The sequence below is a fragment of the Nicotiana sylvestris genome, chromosome 8 (genome assembly GCF_000393655.2).
Source record: "Nicotiana sylvestris chromosome 8, ASM39365v2, whole genome shotgun sequence".
NCBI classification, from domain to species: domain Eukaryota; kingdom Viridiplantae; phylum Streptophyta; class Magnoliopsida; order Solanales; family Solanaceae; genus Nicotiana; species Nicotiana sylvestris.
Window position 1 is genome coordinate 7,540,606 of NC_091064.1, and position 22,504 is coordinate 7,563,109.

The 22,504-nt window shown below is 37.9% G+C and overlaps 3 protein-coding genes across 4 annotated transcripts; 2 read left to right on the forward strand and 1 right to left on the reverse strand.

Annotated features, from left to right (window-relative positions):
- Positions 1-2,126: 2,126 nt before the first annotated feature.
- Positions 2,127-2,747, forward strand: LOC138874647 (uncharacterized). The gene has a single exon (XM_070153420.1). The coding sequence runs from the start codon at positions 2,127-2,129 to the stop codon at positions 2,745-2,747; it is 621 nt and encodes a 206-aa protein (XP_070009521.1).
- A 6,757-nt stretch (positions 2,748-9,504) lies between these two features.
- On the forward strand, positions 9,505-13,905 carry LOC104211735 (uncharacterized). Of its 2 annotated transcripts, none has more exons than XM_009760832.2 (3): positions 9,505-9,945; positions 10,781-12,439; positions 13,357-13,905. In XM_009760832.2, exons 1-3 carry the CDS (start codon positions 9,751-9,753, stop codon positions 13,444-13,446), a joined length of 1,944 nt encoding a protein of 647 aa, XP_009759134.1. In that variant the 5' UTR covers positions 9,505-9,750; the 3' UTR covers positions 13,447-13,905. The 2 variants fall into 2 exon arrangements, with proteins under 2 accessions (XP_009759134.1, XP_009759136.1); XM_009760834.2 differs by having other exon boundaries at positions 10,784-12,439.
- Positions 13,906-14,772: 867 nt separating this feature from the next.
- Positions 14,773-21,663, reverse strand: LOC104211737 (uncharacterized). Its single transcript, XM_009760835.2, has 8 exons — positions 21,475-21,663; positions 20,645-20,800; positions 17,537-17,640; positions 17,309-17,350; positions 17,112-17,199; positions 16,721-16,820; positions 15,227-15,336; positions 14,773-15,124 (listed from the first exon to the last, which is right to left on the reverse strand). The coding sequence occupies exons 2-8, from the start codon at positions 20,773-20,775 to the stop codon at positions 15,001-15,003; spliced, it is 699 nt and encodes a 232-aa protein (XP_009759137.1). The 5' UTR covers positions 20,776-20,800; positions 21,475-21,663; the 3' UTR covers positions 14,773-15,000.
- Positions 21,664-22,504: the final 841 nt, after the last annotated feature.

A 22,504-nucleotide genomic window follows, 5' to 3' on the forward strand; every position in this document is an offset into this window, starting at 1 on the left:
TCCTTAAGTTACTACGATGTTCCGGAAATTCTAGCAATCCCAATCTACTTCTAGACATAACAAATTGAGCACAAATTAGGAAGGTATTCATGGTTTCAGCTCATTTGACCATTCTATAAAATACTAGTTGAGCATCTTGATTTCAAATCTCTTTTACAAGGTTTCCTTCATCCCCCAACCCAATCTTTACTTATTTATGTTCAACAATCTTCCCACAAACCTAATTTGTAAATGCATGTATACATAATACTTTTACGCCCAAGAATCATACCTCATTAATCCCATCTTATACCCAAAACTCGAAATTAAAGTCTAGTGTATAGAACCTTACCTCTTAGATGAAGATCTTGTGATTGGTTTCCTTGATTCTTGAAGATTGATGGAAGATTGAATGGTTAGAATGTTAGGCTCCCTCCTTCTCTCTCTAAAATTCTCTTAATTCTCTCTAAAATCATTAGAATATCGCCCCAAATGAAACCCTAAAGCCTAAATATTAAAATGGGGTCGGGTCATGAAAATAGGAAGATTAACCCTCCAAATTCGGGTCTGCAATCACATAATGGACCACAGAATGGGTATGCTGGCCGCAGATGCGTTGCAAAACCCGGTGCCCAAAATTGGGCTACATTGGTCCAATTTGCGACCAGATTTGCGATCGCATATCAATTATGCAGACCGCATAATGGTTTTGCAATCGCAGAATGGACACAGGATCACATTTTTCCAGCCTTTGGTAATTTGATCATGACTTTGTGTAGGAATGTCCAAATGACGAACGGTTTGAAACGTTGAAAACTAGACTTGAAAACCTTTCATATTATAGGTTGTTCATTACATAAAACCTTATACATATTTAGATATGCTCATTCAAAGTGTGGACTTGTGCAAACTCATTTGGAATCTTAGCCTATTATGAAATTTTGCAATTTGACTTAGGCTTGGGCCTTTCCTTGGGATCCAAATTACTTTTCATAAGACTTGTAAACTTATTTACCAAATCCAATTAATGTTCACCATGTTAATAGTACATAAAATATTATAATTAGCCTACATGGCACCACAAAATCCTAGATTACTTTGCGAAATTTTTCGGGGCTTACAAATGATGTTGCGCAGATCAGTGATAACCCTCAATCATTGGGTGGTTATTCTAGAGCAGTTGTAGCCCAACAGGATCCAGCTGAAGGAGTTTGAACGGATCTAAACTTATATCCACAGGCGAACGAGGAGCGAGGAAATAATTTCTCTCATACTTTACATAATTCACAAAACGACTGGTAAACTTCAATTTTCCTTTGTATTACGATGTTTATTTTTTTGTATTGAATTTGTATTAACACTCATATATTCCACATGAGGTACCATCCAGATGTGAAATTTTACAAGTTATGACCTCACGCCCAGTTGGAATATGCATAGTTTTGGTATGTTGGATCACGGTGGTCTATTCGGGAATCATCACCAACAGGATAATGTCCATCGTGGAATATCAACACATTACGACTTGTAAGTGAAGTGATATATCTATATGTAAAGTATTTATCAATTTGAGTAATTTGATGGTCCTGACCTCACTTAGTTGCCTGTAGACTCGGGATTTGGCAGATGCGCAGAGTCAGGAAGATAATAGTGATTATGACAATAATGCCGATGAGTCTGGATATGACACACCCTTCCCTGACGAGGGTGATAATGAGGAGGAAGAGGATGTCGAACCTGAGCTGACAAGGGAGCATGCTCCACCTTTTGTTAGACCAAGAGTGTACGAGTCCCATATGCCGTTTCATTCAAGGCATATTCCCTACCTTAATAATTTGCCAAGTATGCCGGATGTGGATGCCCTCACAAGGGATCTTGATGAAATTTGGACAACAATGTGGGATGAGTCTAGACCAACAGTGCTGACAAAGGGCATGTTTTTTCCCGATAAAGCTCGCCTAACCAGGGCTGTAAAAATGTACAGTGTAAGAGAGTGTCGTGAGATGACGGTATGGGAGTCAAGTCCGTATGTATACAAGAATGTTTGCCATAGATGGTTTATATGTTCTTATTGGATGATGCGTGCGAGCAAGAAGAAAATGGGGTTTTAGAAAGTGGGTAAATATATTGGCACCCACAATTGTGAAATGGACACATTCAATGGGAATCATTTCAACTTGGATGTTGACTTGATTTCTCTTCAACTGATTCCACACATTGAAGCGTCCATTAGGTATAAGATCAAAGAGTGTATTACATCTATCCACCAGGAATATGGGTGTACTATTACCAAAAGAAAGACATATCACGGGCGCAAACGTGCATTTGAAATTATTTATGGTGACTGGGATAAGTCATTTGCATATCTACCTAGGTATATGGCCGCATTGAAATACCTCAACCCTGGGACTGTTGTTGAATGGAAGCTTGAGCAAAGTGCAGGAAGACCGGAATATATATTCACATATGTGTTCTGGGCATTTAAACCAGCAATTGATGGTTTTGTGCATTGTCATCCGGTAATTTCCATTGACGGTACTCATGTCTATGGAAAGTATGATATTAAGCTATTGATTACTATTACAGTAGATGCCAATGGACAAATATTTCCACTAGCCTTTGCAATTTGTGCAAATGAAAGCGAAGAGACGTGGACGCTAATTTTGAAACACTTGAAGCAGCACGTTGTCAAACAACGTTCAGGTATTTGTCTAGTATCTGATCGGTATAGTGGTATATTAAGTTCTGTAGAGCATTTGCTTGAATAGTAGGAACCTTATGCATGCTACCGTTAATGTGTGAGGCACCTGAAGGCCAATTTCCAAAATAAATATCCCAACAAGGGCTTGCATGATTTAATGTGGAGCTGCAACTGATCACCGGCAGTGCAAATTCAGGAAGCACATGGAATTGATTTGGCAGTTAGACGAAAGAGCCTATCATTGGTTAATGCGACATGAGCTTCACAAGTGGACATTGCATGCGTATGGTGGCAGACGATGGGAAACCCTGACTACAAATGTGTCAGAGTCTTTCAACGGGTTATTAAAGTCTGCATGTGGATTGCATGTCACTGCCATGGTCCGTATGACATTCAAACAGATGACAGAGAGGTTTGTTGAAAAGCATAGAGGTGCATCGGAATTGATGGAGAGGGGTGTTGAATTTATGCCAATACCGATGAAAATATTTGAGAAATAGAGGAGGAGAGCACATTGGCATTCATATTTATAGTATGATCATGGCCGAGGTGTTTTTGAAGTTCGCACCGCTATCTATCAATACCGAGAGAATAATATACATACCATAAATGAAGCCAGCAGGTTATGTTCATGTAGGAAATGGACCATCTACCGCATGTCGTGCTCACATGCCATGAAGTGCTTTCAACAAACAGGTTTACGGCCAATCAACTATGTTGATAGGCAATACAGTACTGTTGCATGATTAAACACATATAGTGGACAATTGCAGCCAGTGGATGCTGAGCATTATTAGTCGCCGGAACCATTTAAAATACTGTGTAACAAGGACTATTTGTGCAAGCTACAAGTGTAAAAGAGAACGCGTATACGGAACCAAATGGATGTTGGTGATACCGTTTATGCGCGTAAATGTGGCATATGCTCGCAAACATGACATGACCGTCGTAAATGTCCTTCAACTGTTTGGGTGGCGGTGGTAATCCAGCTCCTAGTGCAAGTTCGTCTAATGTACCCAACTGTCAAGGATACACCTAGTGTTTTGTTTTCGTAATATTTAATGTAATAAGTGTCTGTAGTTATTTATGTTGCAAGATGTATCAAATAAAATTATGTTTCCACAGCCTTATTACATCTTATTGATATTTAACTTTTTCAGTTGAGTAAATTAATGAATTTCTCCCACCCGTTCATGCAATCAAAAATAGTATTAGATTAAAAAACGAAAAATTTTAACGTTCACTTTCAATTTTCACTCTAAAATTATTAGAAAATTACATAGTCAGAGGAGGAAGATGTTTGATAAATAAGTAAATATATATAGCGCATTTAAATACTACGTTTTGTGTGTTGTCTTGTCAATCTGAAAAGCTGCCCGACAGCGAAAAAGCTATTTCATTTCAGAAAAAATATTTAACACGCCATATATAGCGCGGTTAAATAATACGTTTTGTGTGAATATATATAGCGCGGTTGAATACTATGTTTTGTGTGTTGTCTTATCGTTCTAAAAAGCTGCCCGACTACGAAATAGCTGTTTTGTATCAGAAAAAACTTCAACACGCCAAGCATAGCGTGGTTATATACTACGTTTTGCGTGAATATATATAGCACGGTTAAATACTACGTTTTGTGTGTTGTCTTGCCTATAAATAACGGGCGCATTCTAGTTATTTTCTGCGCTTAACAATAACCAATAGCAAAACTTTCCATAAAAGCAAGGTTTTTTTTTCTTTAACAAATGTCTGAACGCCTTTATGTACCAAGGTGCGAGTGCGGAAAAAAATGCATCATGAAAGACTGTTGGGATAATGGTAAAGTTGGACGCCGCTACTGGATGTGTGTGAACAAGTTTTATAGGGTTTCCGACGAACCTTTTTGCAATTTTGAGGTATGGATTGATGAACCCTGTCACCAGGAATGCTACAAACAATCTTTGCAGTTTCTTCATGATTTGATGAAAGAACAGTGGGAATATGAACGAGAATACAAACGAGAAGTTGCGAAGTTGAAGGAGAAACTCAAAGAGGTGGAAGAATAAAAAAAATAAGCTGGAAAAAAAATTTAAGTGGTTGGAACAGAGAATACTAGGCGGTGGTGACTAAACAATGACATGTACGTGTTGAGTGTAGTAGTATATCTTTATGTTTCCCGTATCATGTGTTTCAATTAGTTGTACTGAATTTAAGTTATGTTAAGTTTCTATGTTTGTGTTTGTGTTGTGTTAAAATAAAGAAGAAACGGGGTAACAAAAACATAATGCCATATTATGTAAGCATAAAAAATTATTGTTATTATTTACATAATTTAATATTTACATAATGTACATAAAATACAAAAAAAGAATGTGTCACACAGCATGTGTGCTTCAATGCAGCCGCTGGCCTGAGGCGAATACCATCCCGCCTGAATACGCTATCAGGATCATCCTCATCACATCGCCTCTTTATATGAGGATGCGTTGTAGCATGATCGCCCAGTAGTGCTTGCAGGATCGGTAGAAGGGGCCGTCGGTCCATCAGCAAGCTACAAAACAATAAGTCAGTTCAGTATATGAAAATATATATTAGTAATGTACATGTTGAGTCAAAAAAAAATTCTTACCATGGTCTCGTCGGGCTCCTGAATATAAGCATCCATGGGGTCCTGCTCAGCATCGCAAAGTGGCATCCGTGACGGGCTGGGATAAAGACTTAATAAGAAAATTATAAAGTTATTTATGGCGAATCAATGAGATAAAAACAAACTAAAATTTTATAGTAATACAAACATACCTGCGCCTGTGAAAGATCCACAGCACCCATCGACAATGAGCCAAAACTCAGCCGGCGGCCACCATCTACATCTCGGGTCGACCGATCCTCAGCAGTGGTCGATGGGCCTGAAAATAACTACTCCCAATCTCTGGTAATGCTCGTGCCCGTGATCGACAATGGCTTTGACGAGGTCACCTGCGATGCTACTGGAGTCAGCGCCAGCTGAAGGCTATATAACGGCATGTTGTTGGGATGCTTGTCTGGCTGAGAAAGGTAACCTGGCAGATCAGCTCCAACATCCTCATCAGGTGCCTCAATGCCCCCTTGTTGGGGACCACCTTCTCGCCACCCCCCACGACCTCATGGGGTACCCCTACCTCGTGGGACAACCTTGTCTCATGCACGTCCCCTCGCGCGTGGGACATGCCTACCCCGATGGTAGTGCTCTGGCGCCATATAAGCAGGGACGTGATCTAAGCGCTCGTCCTCTTTGGCTCGATGTAGTGTCCGGGTAGCCAGCTCTGTAACCTACCGGCCATACTCCTGCAAAGCGACCTTAGGATCGTCGGCATGCTGTTGCATCTGCAGTCCCAACTGGTGGAGTAAATGTAGACCAATAACCTACACAACATGTAAAATATAAATTACAGAACGCTATATTACAGTTATAAGTAAGAATACCAAATAACATACTGGTGCCTCGTGCCTCCCGTCATATGGAACGTACCGACCACCAGCTCGGTGAATGGGGTTCCCAACGAAAAGTCGGGTAATGCCGCGGTACCAGGGCATATAATCATGCTTAGTATCATGCCGACTCGGTGGAGCGGGGGGCCGAATCAGCTCTTATCGTCGGTCCCAAGTAAATTTCTGATCCTGTAGCCATGCCAAATATGGTTCGTCTGCCCTGGTACGATCATCCTGCTGGTAATGTGGGGTCTCCCAGGTGGGCGGTGTCGGTACGAGCTGTAGCCTGCCAAACTGGTGAAGTACCCGCTCGGTGGCATGATGCTCCACAATAATAAGGCAGAACAACAGGACGGAAGAGCCACATATAAGTCGGGCGGCCGAGCAATAATCGGGCAAGCCAGCTATCAGCGCGTCGCTGTATGGCATCCAGATGAACTATTAAGGAAGAACAAAAAACGTCAGTATACGCAACTTGTGTTTGAAGTAATGACAAATAAACTTAGATATACATTTACCTGTGCGCCATCCAGCAAATCTAATATATCCCTGCACAAGGAGAGATTATGCCGAGCCTCGTACTCGTGCGAATGTCCCCGCCGGAGAACCCACCTCCTAGCTAGAGGGAGAAACTCCGGTGGTACATCCGGATCTAATGGTGGTAGAGGTGGCTGCAACTACAGGAACCGCCCCTAGGCCCAAACCTAACATAAAAAGTTGACGTAAAAGTTAAGATATATTTTTACTAGGTATGTTAAAATGAATAGAGTATTCGAATATGTTGTCACCTGTAGTAGCGGCAAGAATCCAGCAACCTCACGCTGGGTGCCCATACTCACCCGGCACATGCATCTATACAAGTAGGCGAGAATAGTAGAGCCCCGACTGTATTGGGATAAATCATCTAGCCGCTCAAGATGATGAAGAAATCTCAAACTGACTAGGTTCCCCGAAGTGTTCGGGAATAAGACCCCTCCAAACAACAAGAGTAGCAGCAACCTCGTATACCGGTCAACATTATAATCCCATGTATCGCCATCGATCTGAGGGTGTAATGCCTCCAACCACACTCGAATAGTCGTTAACGGAAACGACTGGTCCCATGCAGTACAGTCTCATCCTCTAGGCGGAAAACAGTGAGCCACTGCAGTATGTCCAGGTACTGCACACATGTCATCTCTCTCATAGCAGGCGGCAAAGCAATGGTGTGTCCATCAACGAGCAACCAATATAAAACCTCCACGTCCTATAGTGTGACGGTGGCCTCGCCAATGGACAGGTGGAATGTGTGCGTCTCCGGTCGCCACCGCTCTATCAGGGCCGTGATCAAAGACCAATCGAGCTGCAACCGCCCGATCTCAATCATCCTGTAGAAACCCGTGTCCTGCAGGCGCGCGACTACACAGGCATGGAGAACTCTGGCATGCAGAAAGTCCCACATGTTGTCCACTCTCCTGGCGCGGAGAGTTTGGGTCAGTAACTCACCTCCCATATGTGGGCGGACCTATGATCGCCCTGTAACGAGAGTAGCACATCGCTGGAAGGTCTGGGATGAATAGGCGGCACCTCCATGTCGTCTACTGTAAATCAAACAACATTAATTACATGTTAATTTTATAATTTTATATGTTTGTTTGTAAATTAAATAATAATTTTTATAATTAAATATTCACATATGGGTTCCAGGCTCAATATTTAGAGCTCAGTAACACCAATTTATCCTGAATTCTTCTATGTATTAATTTTATAATTTTATATGTTAGTTTGTAAATTAAATTATAAATTTTTATAAATAAATATTAACATATGGGTTCCAGGCTCCATATTTGGAGTCCAGTAGCACCAATTTATCCTGAATTCTTGTATGTGTTAGTTTTATTATAATTGTATATGTTAGTTTGTAAATTAAATAATTAATTTTTATAATTAAATATTCACAAATGGATTCCAGGCTCGGTATTTGGAGCCCAATAGCACCAATTTATCCTGAATTCTTCCATGTTTTAGTTTGTAAATTAAACTATAATTTTTTATAAATAAATATTCACATATGGGTTCCAGTCTCCATATTTGGAGCCCAGTAGCACCAATTTATCCTGAATTCTTGTATGCGTTAGTTTTATTATAATTTTATATGTTAGTTTGTAAATTAATTAATTAATTTTTATAATTAAATATTCACAAATGGGTTCCAGTCTCGATATTTGGAGCCTAATAGCACCAGTTTATCCTGAATTCTTCTATTTGTTAGTTTTATTATTTTACATGTTAGTTTTATAATTTTATATATTTGTTTGTAAATTAAATAATTAATTTTTATAATTATATAATATTTAATTATTAAATATTCATATATGGGTTCCAGGCTCGATATTTGCGGCCTAGTAGCACCAAATATATGTTGAATATAATTGGACAGAGTTTGTGTTTGATTTATTAGTCTTTATACTACGCTAAAAGGCAATACATTTTACTACGCTAAAAGGCATTACATTTTACTACCCTAAAAGGCATTCCGATTTATTAGTCTTTAAGCAAAAATAATAATTTAAACCAGATAAAACACAACAAATACATTGTAATCACAAAAATACATATAAAACAGTAATAGTAATTTATTAACATTTTTATTAACAAATAATAACGATTTCACAATTTTTACATATTTTTTTACAACATTAATATCTTAGTCCGGATAAAAATAACATACCAATTTAATCGCAAAAAAAGCACAAAACAACATACAACACATTCAAAACAATTAATATGCATTATTTATACGAGTTTGGACATAAACTAAATCGGAATACCTCGAATTATGTTTTTCGGAAAGTTGAAGATTTGAAAATTTGACTATGAAACAAGCAACCCGCAACAATAGAAGACTTGGCTAGGATGTGAGACCAACAATATTTACTTTTTACGGGACGGGTGGGGTCTACACGAGCTTTTTTAGACGTTAATAGAGGGGGGCCGCTGTATTTTTAAAAACGAAGGGGGAAGGGGATGGGGATCTGGGCAAAAACGTGGGGGGAAAGCGAAGGGTTCTGTTATTTATGTATATAAAACGCAGTCTATTACCGCGTTTTACATAAAATGCGGTAATGTACCGCACTTTATATAGTAGTCTCATCAGCTAAAGGCAAAATACTGTATCAAAAAGCGTTTTATATAAAACGCGATAATGAACCGCGTTTTACCTTAACGTCCCAAACGGCCGTTAAGTATTTTATATAGAAATATAACTTTTTATTTTTTACGCTTAAAAAAGTATTTTAAGTCTAAAAGAACCACGTTTAGTTCCGGACCCCTAATAGCTGCTCCAAAGTTAAGACAGGTCCCATTACTTTAGTTGAAGTCAGAGATACTGTTGTCAATAATTTATGGTCAGTGTCTGGAAGTCTACCACACTTTCCCATTTGAGGAAAGCACAATTCCTCATTGCTTTATTACTGCAACTTGTGTCAGCATATTACATATTCTCCTGAAAATCAAACATTCTTTCCCTGTCAGATTCCCAACTTTCTTGGAATTTTCAGCACCTTAACTTAACATCCCATAAGTGTCAAAGCTTAGATTTTTCTTTGACCCTTTAGAGAGAGAGAGAGAGAGATTGTGTCTTGTTAATGGAGTTGGTACCTTATTCTGACCCCAAGACTGAATCAAGCAGCTCTACTCCACCTTGGCAAGAAATGTTCCGATCTGCTTCAATGAAGAAAAATGACTCACAATTCAAGAACGATGGTTCCCCACAAACTCCCCCAAAAATCCCAGAAACCAAAGAGAATCAAGATCACAGTTTTTTATCAGAGGAATCTCAGGTATTGCTGTAGTGTGTGACCGTCTCTTTTAAAAGCTTAAGTTGTTAGATAGAACACACTTTTAAATACTTAACTATATTATGTCTCAACTATGTGTATATCCTATATGTTGAATCCTATTAGCTTCTTCGTTTGTTTAATTCTTTATATTTTGACACCTGTTAGTGAAATTACTAGTTCCGCCACCGGCAAGAAGCGAAGCTACAGCCAATCAAGGATGGTCAATTGACCACCGTTGGTTGAAAACTTACATTGTGTATATAGTTAAAATATTAGGTTTTAGAGGTATATAAATATATTGAATACCCTTTATGATTTTTTTTTCATTTCTTTCAAATTTGAATACCCTTGGGAAAAATTCCTGACTTTGCCACTGGCCACCGGTGTCAACACGCCCTTCACATTGTTATGTCGAGAGAGAGGCAAACTTGAAAATAGCCATGACTCAACACAGGACTGATTTTTTTTAATGGCCGCGCATGGAAAAATTCTTTTCTTTTTTTATAGAGGATGGCGGTGAAACTTGAATCTGGGACCTCTAACTGCTCTGATACCATATTAAAGTGTATAACCATATCATCTAAAAGTTAAGCTATTTTTTTTTTTGATAACCGTGGTGTTCGGGCCAGCTTGCACGCACCTCGACTAATTCCACAGGATACCTGCCACTTCCCACCAGCAGCAGGTACCAGGTAACTCTATCCACCAAGGCTTGGATAGATGGGAAGAAATCACCTAGTGTGCCTCCACTGGGATTTGAACCTGAGACCTCATGGTTCTCACCCACTTTATTAGAGATATGACATTTTAATAGCTTAATTATATTATGTTGCAGCAGGTACGCTTGGCCCTCTATATAGCCATGGCTCATGCAGGTCTTGCATTCACAATTTTCATTCTTTATGCTGTTGGCAAATTGCTTGAAGAATATTTAAGGCCTATATTATGGGCAGTGCTTTGCTCAATACCATTAAGAGGAATTCAGCAAGCTCTTGTTGCTTTCTGGTCTGAACCTTTAGAACTAGGCCTTACCGAAACCATTTTGGCTGTCCCGATTGCTGTAATCAGAGTTTTCGTCGAAACCCTTGTTGATATTAGGGAAATGATTTTCAGGGTTGTTCTTAGGAGACAGAAAGGTAATGCCTCAAAGCGTAGTAGAAGTGGATTTTTTATGTTGTTAAGGTGGTTAGTTTCTTTTTGGGTTTTTGTGATGGCCTATGAGCTAATTGGTCTCTTTGGATCAGTAGCGCTTCTTGCATTGGGATTTATGTTTCCTGCTAATAGTGTGGAGTCTACTATGAGTGCAGTAACATCTTTTAGGAGTCATAGCTTTCGTAGGCTGTCGATATCTGCTTTCTTCACTAGAGGGATATTGAAAAGATTGAAAACTATCGTCGCAGTAGGACTGATTGTTGGGTTGAGCGTAGGTTCTTTGGCGGGTACGATTTTCTTCTCTTATGAGATTGGAGTGGAGGGGAAAGATGCTGTTATTGCATTGAAATCCCACGTAGAGGAGAGTAATTATGCGGAGAAAATTGGTGTCAAACAATGGATGGATGAAAATGATGTCCCTGGGATGGTGGATAAGTACACTACTCAATTGTACGAGACTGTATTCGACCAGATAGATAGCTACGCTATCCAATATAACATGACCGAGTTTGTCAGTGGGATCAAACATTTTATCACAACCCCGGCTAATAACTCTTTAGGGCGGTCAACGGCTTTAGCATCCCCCTCTCGGTATACTGCAAAGATCTTGAGCCTAAAAAGGAGGATTAAGGATCGTGAGTGGGAACAAATGTACACAGAAGTCGACGCAATTTTCCGGGAGTTGCTGATCACTAGAGAGGACTTGGTTGAAAAGGCAAAAGGATTTGCCGTTCAAGGAGCAAATGTAATGCAAGGTGTACTTGTTACTAGCACATCTCTTTTAGGTAGTAGTTTACAGGTCATGTTCTCAATCGGGAACTCTATACTTTCCGGAGCTGCAGGTCTTTTCAATTTTCTGTCTCAATCAATGGTGTTTTTCTGGGTACTTTATTATCTTATCACATCCGAGTCGGGAGGAGCAACCGAACAAGTTATATGTATGCTTCCAATATCACATTCGGCAAGGATTCGATGTGTTGAAGTTCTTGATAAAGCTATTTCAGGGGTTCTTTTAGCAACGGCGGAGATTGCATTCTTTCAAGGATGCTTAACTTGGCTCTTGTTTAAATTATACTCGATACATTTTTTGTATATGTCGACTGTCCTTGCACTTATTAGTCCTCTGTTTCCTATTTTTCCTGCGTGGTTTTCAACTATCCCGGCAGCATTACAGTTAGTGATTGAAGGTCGGTATATATTGGCGTTCAGCTTATCCATTATTCATCTTGTGCTTATGGATTATGGTACCTCTGAAATTCAAGAGGATAACACTGGCTATAGTGTATATCTCACTGGTCTCAGCGTTATTGGTGGAATGACATTGTTTTCTTCAGCAATTGAGGTAAATAACAAGCATCTTTGCCTCTTGAATTTCTGTCATAAATTTCCTCGCATAGTTGCATTTCTTTGGTACCATATGTTGGACGTGTTCTCTCCTCTTGTTCCTCTACTTGACCATGAGAAGAAAAGGTGCATAAGAGGTAGGCAAAATATAGCCCCGAGTCACCTATTCCAGTATTAGACAGAAAGGCAGCCCGGTGCACTAAGCTCTCGCTATGCACGGGGTCCAGAGAAAGGCCGGACCACAAGGGTCTGTTGTAGGCAGCCTTACCCTGCATTTCTGCAAGCGGCTGTTTCCACGGCTCGAACGCGTGACCTCCTGGTCACATGGTAGCAACTTTACCGGTTACGCCAAGGCTCCCTTTCCAATATTAGACAGAAAGGAAGCTTTTAATTTCTTTTTTCTATTTCAAAAGCTGTGAAAACAACATGAAGGGAAGGGCAAACAATTCCCCTGAGGAAAGAAACTCACTGCCTTCACCTACAACTTTATTCTTCACTATGTCAACCCTTAGTGTAAGTCATACCTATGTTTTTCACGAACTGCTGACTCAATGCATAACTAGGATCCTTATATTACTCTAAGAGGGAGAGTCTGCTCGGTTTACTTCAGATGAAAATGGTGCTACCTTGAGAAGATCTCCAGCAGTTCAATAGAATATCTTAAATCTTATCTTCGATATAAATGACACTATAAAGGAGTATTAGAGAAGAAGCAAAAGAAGAGAAAAATCGAATGCATAGAGTAGTTAGCGGTGTTCTTTATGTAGTGGCACTTAAGGTGCACAGCCCTGCTGTTTTGCCAAGCAAGAAAAGATAATTTGACGCTCAGCTAGCTAACTAGAAAGAGAATGAATTATCTTTTCGTTTAAAATTTTACTTTGCTTGATATTAATTGTTCATGGTTATGTTCTGCAGGGAGCGATAATGGGGCCACTAATAACTACTATTGTGATTGGAATCAAAGATTTGTATGTTGAGTTTGTATTGGAAAGACAGAAGGAATAAGTAGAACAAATCTGTGTTTCTAATACCTTCTCGAAATTTTTTAAGCCATCGGAAGAATGCTGCAACTTAGCTTGATGGAGAGTGTGGCAACAGCACTGAACCTTTTTCACGGATCAATGGTTGGCTTAGTTTCTCCATGTCATGGACTTTAACCGTCTTGTTCTCTGCAAATCGGTTCAACCGTCTTGTTCTCTGCAAATTGGCTCGAGGTTTATGTATGTAACTATGTATGCAGAATCTGTCAATTTTTGTATGTAAGTTGCCAGCTCATTGGTTACTGTATACTTATGTGTATCATTTTTCTAAATATTTGTTTGATTGTGTGAAGAGAGTTATTTATCATTTCCACTGCTTCTAACTTTTATTGTTGTGTATACTTTCCTAATGTACATTACTAGCAGCTTGGCACCGAAGCATTTAGCCAATATTTTTCTATCAAAAAGCTTTTTCTTTTTTTAACTCAACTAGTACATCGGGTACTTGCCTTATTTTCCGGCTTACTACTATAGTTATCTTTTAGATGTCATCCGGCTTACTACTGTAGTTATCTTTTAGATGTCATCTTTCTCTGGTTCTTATGTTGCTTTCATTATTTCTATTATTTTCTGTTGATAGTACTGATATATTATCTTTCTTTTCCTCTTCTTGAGCCGAGAGTCTACCGGAAACAACCTCTCTACTCCCTCGGGGTAGGAGTAAGGTTTGCGTACACTCTACCCTCCCCAGACCCCACTTGTGAGATTTTACTGGATTGTTGTTGTTATCCAGCTTACCGAGGACATGACCCGTGATAGGAAGGTGTGGAGGTTAAGTATTAGAGTTGTAGGTTGACAGATAGTAGTGTGTTCCTCTTAGGCCATTCAGTAGTACTAGGACTATTTTTGTAATTTCTTATTTATGGTTCTTTATTATGCATGTTGTGGCATTCACGCCCGTTAACATTTTACATTGTTGCTAATATTCTTTGCTACTTGGTTGCTTTATCTTCATTGTTTCTTGAGCCGAGGGTCTATCGAAAACAACCTCTCTATTTCTATGAGGTAGGGGTAAGGTACACACTACCCTCTCCAGACCTCATTCATGGGATCAAACTGGGTGTTGTTGTCAATGTATAGAAGTTCCCCTGCGTGGTCATATAAAGCAAACCACGACTGCCCTGAACTAGACGCAAATGGCAACCTGTGCCAGCTGCAGAGCAATCATCTCTTGAAGATCAATGGCAGAACAATTTTGGAAACTCGAAAGCCTTGAGTAAGCATATTGCAAAGGCTAGGTAAATTATGGACTTTGGATTTCTAATAGTAAGAATGAAAGGAGATGGTGCCATTCGGTTTAATCACAATAAATGCATATTAACCAAAATAGCAATATCACAGTACTTATCTTGACATACAACTTAAGCATCGCTTGATAATACACAGTGCAGAACCACCCAGTATAACATAACGAAATAGTCCAGCTGGCTTTGATTATATTGATGGTACACTGCATTCTAAGCAGGAATGAGCACATAATATTTGTCAAATCTTGGAGCATTTTCACCACATCATGTTGTTACTTCATGTATTTCTGAAGAAACTTCCTATGAAAGTCATTCCGGATAGTGTCATTGATAAAGCGCTTGGCTGCCTTGATTTCACCACGAGCTTGGTTCTTAAACACCACATCATCATCCCACCTGAAGATAGAGAAACATATAATGAATCAGACGAAAAAAATAGCTACAGCATCTTAAAAAAAATAGACAGAATCTTGTAAAAGCCAAATCTCGAGGATAAACCTTCTCTTCACACTGAAAGATGTCGGTTGGGCTTGGTGGTTTAGCAGAGGATTTCCTCTCAATAATTCTGCTTCCTTTGCTTTAAGCTCTTCTTCTTGCTCTTGCCTTTCCTGCCAAAGATCACACAATTTCAAAGTGATATAACAAGTCACAATACATCAGATGACTATTTTGATTTTAACATGAACGTGTAATTAGTATCTCCCCTTCTAGATTAGCATAAAATCCAATCACATAATGTCATATTTGGATGGACAGGCAAAAATATACAATTGTCAAATAAAGACTCTTTCAAGAGAGATAGAGTTCCATCTGTATAATAATATCAAGGCGAAATACATAGATTACCACCTGAGCTTGTCTCCAAATTCCCGTTACACACCTGTAGATTACGGGAATAATTTTATACACTCAACCTTTTAAAAATGTGTCTATGACACATCACTTTTGTGTTTGACCACTTCTTTTAAATAGGTATATGTCACGCACCAATTACTTCTTGACACGTGTCATGAAGTTAAAAGAAAAAGAAATCCATCTTCTTTCTCGATAAAAACCAACCACCATGATTGCTACAACCTCCATCTCAGTTTCAAGATCAGAGAACATGAATACAAATCAACAACCAAAATTTTCAACATCAACCTTAGATTTCTTCAAGTTTAATCCAACTCAAAAATTCAAAGTACTCTTCTTCAACCTTCTTAAACAAATTTCGATCCAACTACTTAGTTTATCTCTAAATGAGTTTCAATTGAAATGGAGCTTCTAATATACAACTAATTCAATCCTCAAACACCAATTTCAACAAACAACAACAATTTCAAATAATTAATTTCTGGGTCTTGCGCAATTTGTAGAAACAATGCGGACAAGAACGGGTGAAAGCAAAAAATCTTAAGACGATTTTATGTTGGAAAAACAAAACCCCTGCCAGAGATAGGTGCAGAAGAAGGGTAAGGGGTATTGCAGCGGGCTGGGGTTGAAGCAAGGTTGAAGGGCAATATTTGAGAAAAAATGCTTTATAATGGATTTGGAGTGAGATCCAAGTTCATGACTTAGAGGAGGAGCTGTTGAAGTTATGAGAAGTGTTCTTTATAAGTATCAATGGAGGAACTGGCTGAAACTTGATTCATAAAAATGAAGAAGATGACTAAAAATGAAAAAAAAAAAAAAAAAAGTAAAAAAACTGGACATGTAGCGTCCAAATGAGACTTTAGATACAAAAAATTTACAGTTCACGTGCCTCATTTGTGTGTAAAATACGCGCTTGCCACGTAGTTAAAATAGTGTGTCATAGATACATTTTTTAAAGGTTGGGTGTGTAAAGTTATTCTCGTAATCAACAGGAGTGTAACAGGGATTTGGGGACAAGGTCAGGTGGTATTTTATGTATTTCGCCTAATATTAACCTTGAGAAATGAATCTATGCAACCACAAAATTGATATAAAAGGTTACAAGTAAATAAACTATGAGCATCTAGTTATACTTACTTTTCGAAGCTTCTCCTCTGCTTTTTCTTTCTTTATCTGTTCAAGCTCTGCCAAAAGAGCTTCTGTATCATCTTCATCGTCGTCATCGTCATCGTCATCACTGAACTTAGGGAAAATAGGTTAATAACTCATAAGTTCCTCAACTCACAGTATTATAATGTTCATTAGCATATTCTATAAGACAAGAGAAGAAATGACATCAAGAAACCAATGGTAATATTTACTTAGTACATGACAACATGACATATCCGAACAATATGGTCATATATAAGAAAGATGTTTATTCAAAAGAATTGCACTTTCTGGGAATTTAATCCTTAAGTTGTCAATGGCAAATAATCCACAATGGTTGAATTATCATGTCTATACAAATACGGGATGAGTTACAGACCTCTCATCACCACTTTTGATATCCACATCTGCATCATCAGCATCAGCACTCCGCGGAACAATACGATCTTCAATCTCTCGTTTACCCCCTGCAACAACATTGGCAATTAATGGAGAAATTTTATTTTAAAATGGAGAAATTTCATGAGCGACTTGTTGGGGATCCTAGACTGTTCCCAAAAACAAACATCAAGTTACCTTCCAAAAGGAGTTGACTACTTTTCCTACGATCTCTGTCATCTGCAACCAAAACAACAGAAAATCAGGCATAAAGCAGTCATTTTACAACATACTTAACATATCTATGAGGCACGCATGTTTCTCTCTCTCTCTCTCTCTCTCTCTCTCTCTCTCTCTCTCTCTCTCTGTTTCAGACCCCCTTGGGGGTGAGGCAGGGGGCATGAGAGTATGTCCAGACTTCAGTACCAGTATAACCCTTATCTTTAGAGAAATGCCTCCGCTCGCGGTCCTCCAACTCTTCCCGGAGGTTCCTCCTCTGCAACTCATCCTGGGTGTCTTGTCCCTCCTTTCTGTTTCCATACATGACAATGTGAAACGGGATTAACAACTTGGAATCAGGATATAATTTAGAGAACAACTAATTGATAGTTATTCAGGTAATCTTAGATGAGAACCCCGTTGAACTTAAAAATAAACAAATCCAATTTCACATGAAATACTACTGTCGACTAGAGTTTCATCAATCGACGTAATAAGTAATCTCAGTAGCCATTTTACCTGGTTCCTACACAGAGAAGTCATGTAATCTTTTCAGCTTTTAAATAAAATGGGTGATTTAAACTGATCATATTTTTCTCTCGAAATTTCATGATACAGATAGGTATCCTTCTTATAATTTTCGCTCATGATGTTCCAACAGATAAAATGAAGAATAGTTTTACCATTTTCCTGATACAGGATGCACGTTAACAATGTTTCGTTTTTATAAGGTCATTAACAATGCTTTGTTATAGTTATTATCATGTATGTCTTACTCATAAAGGTTGGCGGAGCAATCTTACCACTTGCTAATTAGGACACTACCTCAATTTTGAACTAGAATAATAAGAGACAGTAGAAAAATATCCAGTACAACTACCAACTAAGGAAAATCTACTTCTAAAAAACACACAGTTCATCGTTGACGGGTATTATTTGATTCATGACAACCTCCCTATAGTGATCAGGGCATTTTACTGTTATCTATTTCAAGTCATTAAAATGCAACGCGCGCGTGCACACAGCTGCACACACACACTCTGTATATTGTGTGTGTATGCACACAGACACACAAAACAATAATAACAACTCAACCTCAGTCTCAAACAAGTCGGTATTGGCTATATGAATCCTCACTAACCATGGTTCTCCATTTAAACTCATCTCAGATCAACATTACATCAAAGAAAAAAATAAAAGGTATTAGAAGTTATCTATATCTTTTCTACAGGCATATAAATATCTCATAGGGCTAAAAGACTCCTCGAAAGCACAGGAATGTGAACATGCTAATATGACTAAGCATATTCCCAACTAATTGCTATCCGCCTATATAGATCTTTTTCTTTCATTGTGCTCTATTTTTCGTAAGTCGGCATGGATTCCAAGAAATTGTAGGTCTTTTGAAATAACTTCCTTCCATGTAATTTTAGGTCTACCCTGTCCTATTTTAACACCTTCACTCACCATGGTTTCACACCTACGAACCACTGCACCTGGAGCTCGAGGTCAACATCGGACATATAATGCACGCACACTAAAAAGCACACAATGCAACTTAGATATCTATAAACTTAAGAGTTAATACCCTAAAACCACCCTAAACTATCATATTTTTGTCAGCTTCCTACCTAAACTATCCAGTGTACCTAAAATCCCCTTGAACTATATCTCCCTAGTTTCTAAGAACTCCTTCATCGATTTTTTCGAGCTGTGTATGATGCACGCTCCTAATTAACTTTAAACTGTGAGTTTACAACACGTGGCTACTTAGTTAAGCATAATTTAATTATTATTTTAATTAATGATTTGAACTAATAATCAAAAATAAGAAATGGGTAAAAACCTTTGTTCTTCCATCTCCTACAACAATGGCTACCCCTTCTATCAATCTGGATTTTCACCATTAAACGTCAATTCAACCTTCTTTTTCACACTAACCTTCGATTTCACTGTAATTTTTAGTTTAGGCAGAGATTTGGGATTTAAAAAAACTAGGATTTGACAAGAAAGAGAAGTTATAGAAAAATAAATAAAGAAAAAATGAAGAAGAAAGGTAATTTCAGAAGAAATAAGAGAAGAGAAAAGTTTCAAATGGAACCCATAAGGAGAAAGGAAGAAGAAAGGGAAAAAAAAGAAGAAAAAAGGTGAAAAATAAAGAAAAAAATCTGGAATAAAAAGAAAATAGAAAGGAAAAAGAAATCGAATATCTTAACACTAATTAGCCGTTAGAAGTATGCCAGGTGAGGCCATTTTATGGATAATTTCATCTTCCACGCGCCTTTAGACGAGTTATTTCACACATTTTGCCGAAAAAATAACGAGGGGGCTTTTAATAACTAAGAGATATTGTTCAGGGGTATTTTGGGGACACCGAATAGATTAAGTAGTAAACTGACAAAAACGTGATAGTTTAGGGAGATTCTAGGGTATTAACTCTAAACTTAAATATCTATATTGAAATAGGTTATCTGAGCCATGAAATGCCAAAGCTTGTATTTGAATTTTGGAAACATCCATGATCCCCTACCCCCAATAAATATGTAAAACAATAAGAAAGGGAGAAAAAACTCCAAATTACTTCAGTGAGGTTTATCATGTCAAAATTTATTTTATAGGGGATTGTACGAAATAGGTCTAACACAGAATAACAGAACAAAGCCATGCTCCTTTGCTTCTCAGTAACACTCTGATAAAGTTAAGTCTCAGCCCTGGTTTTATGACATAAGTTTCCCAAATATTTTCTGCTAATAATACTAGAATCCTAGTGCCTTGCCTATGGAACAAAGGAGCAGCCCGGTGCACTAAGCTCCCGCAATGCGCAGGTTCGGGGAAGGGCCGGACCACAAGGGTCTATCGTACGCAGTCTTACCCTACATTTGTGCAAGAGGTTGTTTCCATGGCTCGAACTCGTGACCTCCTGGTCACATGACAACAACTTTACCAACTACTGCCTTTGGAACATGCTAAACAAAATCGACTAGCTTGATAGACAACTCTGTGTTAAACTAAAATCATGGAGTTATTCTTATTTCTGTTACAGATACATCACAAAGGAACATTTTTTTGATTCTAACCACTGAATTATCACATTGTTTTGTTATATCGTCCAACAGCTCAAAAAACATACTCATTGACATGACTTTCGTCAACCATATTTACTAATTCAAAGGACTTGCACAAGCTCATATCTCCTGAACTCGGTAAGACATCACCTAGTTTAAAATTTCTTCATGCACATGGAATAAGATAGAAAGCTCCAAAAATTAAAATAAATGTGAAAATAAAAGCACACGACAGGGCAGGATTACTAACCTGGGCTTTAAGGTAGTGTGAGCTGCAATGTCTCTGGAAGAGTACTTTTGAGATGGACCAAAAATACGAGTTCCACCTTGTTCATTGCCACCTTTAGCTGGTGCCCAAGTAGGTCTAGCTGCAGTCGTCATACCTTCTAGATCTCCTAGATAAAATCTATCCCAAAAAAAAAAAGATGTAACCATTTACTCAAAAATCGAAATTGAAATAAAACAGGCCCAAGATAGTGTCTAATGGATTGAGATGATGCATAGTACTACCCAGCTAGTTCGGGATTAAGCAATCGGTGGTGGTGGTAATAATAATAATAATAATAATAATAATAATAATAATAAATGTTATTATTATTTTCGACAAAGATTAACAATAATAATAAACTTATTAACTGAAATTGGAGTGAAATGGGGTCGAAGAGCTCAGTGTTGCAGAGTATTCATATAGTTGATCCTAGCTAGTTTGGGATTAACGCGGAGCTGATGATGATCATCACCACAACAATAGTAACAACAACAACCACGACAACAACAATAATACCAACAAACTCAGGAACCTGAATTGGAATCTTCTTGCTTGAGTGCACGCGGCTCAAATATTGGTGGACAAAGTGAAAATAAACATGAATCGAAAGAACCAACCATAGGAATCTCTGACTTGAGCTAGGGTGAAGGAATTTTCAGAAAAAGTACATAAAATACATAGAAACACACAAAAACATGTACTGAAACCCTAGAAAAAACAACATCGTTGCAGCAACTTAAACACTGATTGATGAAACCCTATGATAGTTCAAATGAGAAATTGAAGTAAAAATACACAAAAATTTCCATTACCTAACGTCCGACGAGAAGTGATCCTAGAAATCAGAAGGACTCGGAGCTTCGACCCGAAATTGATAGAGAAGAAACTATGGATTCCGCTTTCAACGGATTAAAACATTTATTACTCCATAATATTACATATTTGCCATCGTCTTCTTTGACTGTGGTCCTGTGGGTAAAGGCTTGGGCCGCTTGCAAATCTAGCAGTATCTTTACACAAATAGCCATTATTTACCTTTCTTGTTCAGTACAATCTATGTATTCATAGATTATACATTGATTATATACGATTATATATATTATATATATAAATTATACATATATTATACATTCACCATTTATTTTTAGTTTAACCAATTAGATGGACGATTATTTAAGTTAATTTTTCAATTTAAAACCATCGTCCAATATTTAGATTATTGGGCTTTCTTGAACTAAATAGCACATTCTCTAGTCTCTACTTTAAAAAGTTGTTGTGGGTGTGTGGTGGGAGGGAGAGGAGGTAAAATAGCATCCATATTTTTCGATCATGTCTTGAAAAAATAGGATGTTTACTCAAATAGCCGGTGTTTATTTTTTTAGCCATATATATAGATTATACATAATTATATATTATTATACATATATAATATATGAACTATGCATATATTATACCTTTATCGGCTATTTTAAATTTAAAGGGTTGGGTGAACGGCTACTTGAGTTGATTCTTCTTAAAAAAATTATTACTATCTTAATGCCTTTTAATTTTACAAGTGAAATTCCATGCTAGTGACATGCATTTTTTGTTATCGTTCATATTAGTTATTAATAAGTTTAAATTTTTTGTTTGTGTAAGGATCCCAAAAATTAGTACATGAACTACGAGTGAAATTAAAAAATAGTCAGATTTACAATTAGTAATTGAAAAATAGCCACAATTTCAAAAGTAATCGAAATTTAGCCACTTTTCATGTAAAGATAAATCTTAATGAAAACACTGTTCAAAATCCGGTAATATACCGGAGTTCGAATTTTTTACATGTGAACTTCCAGCATAATA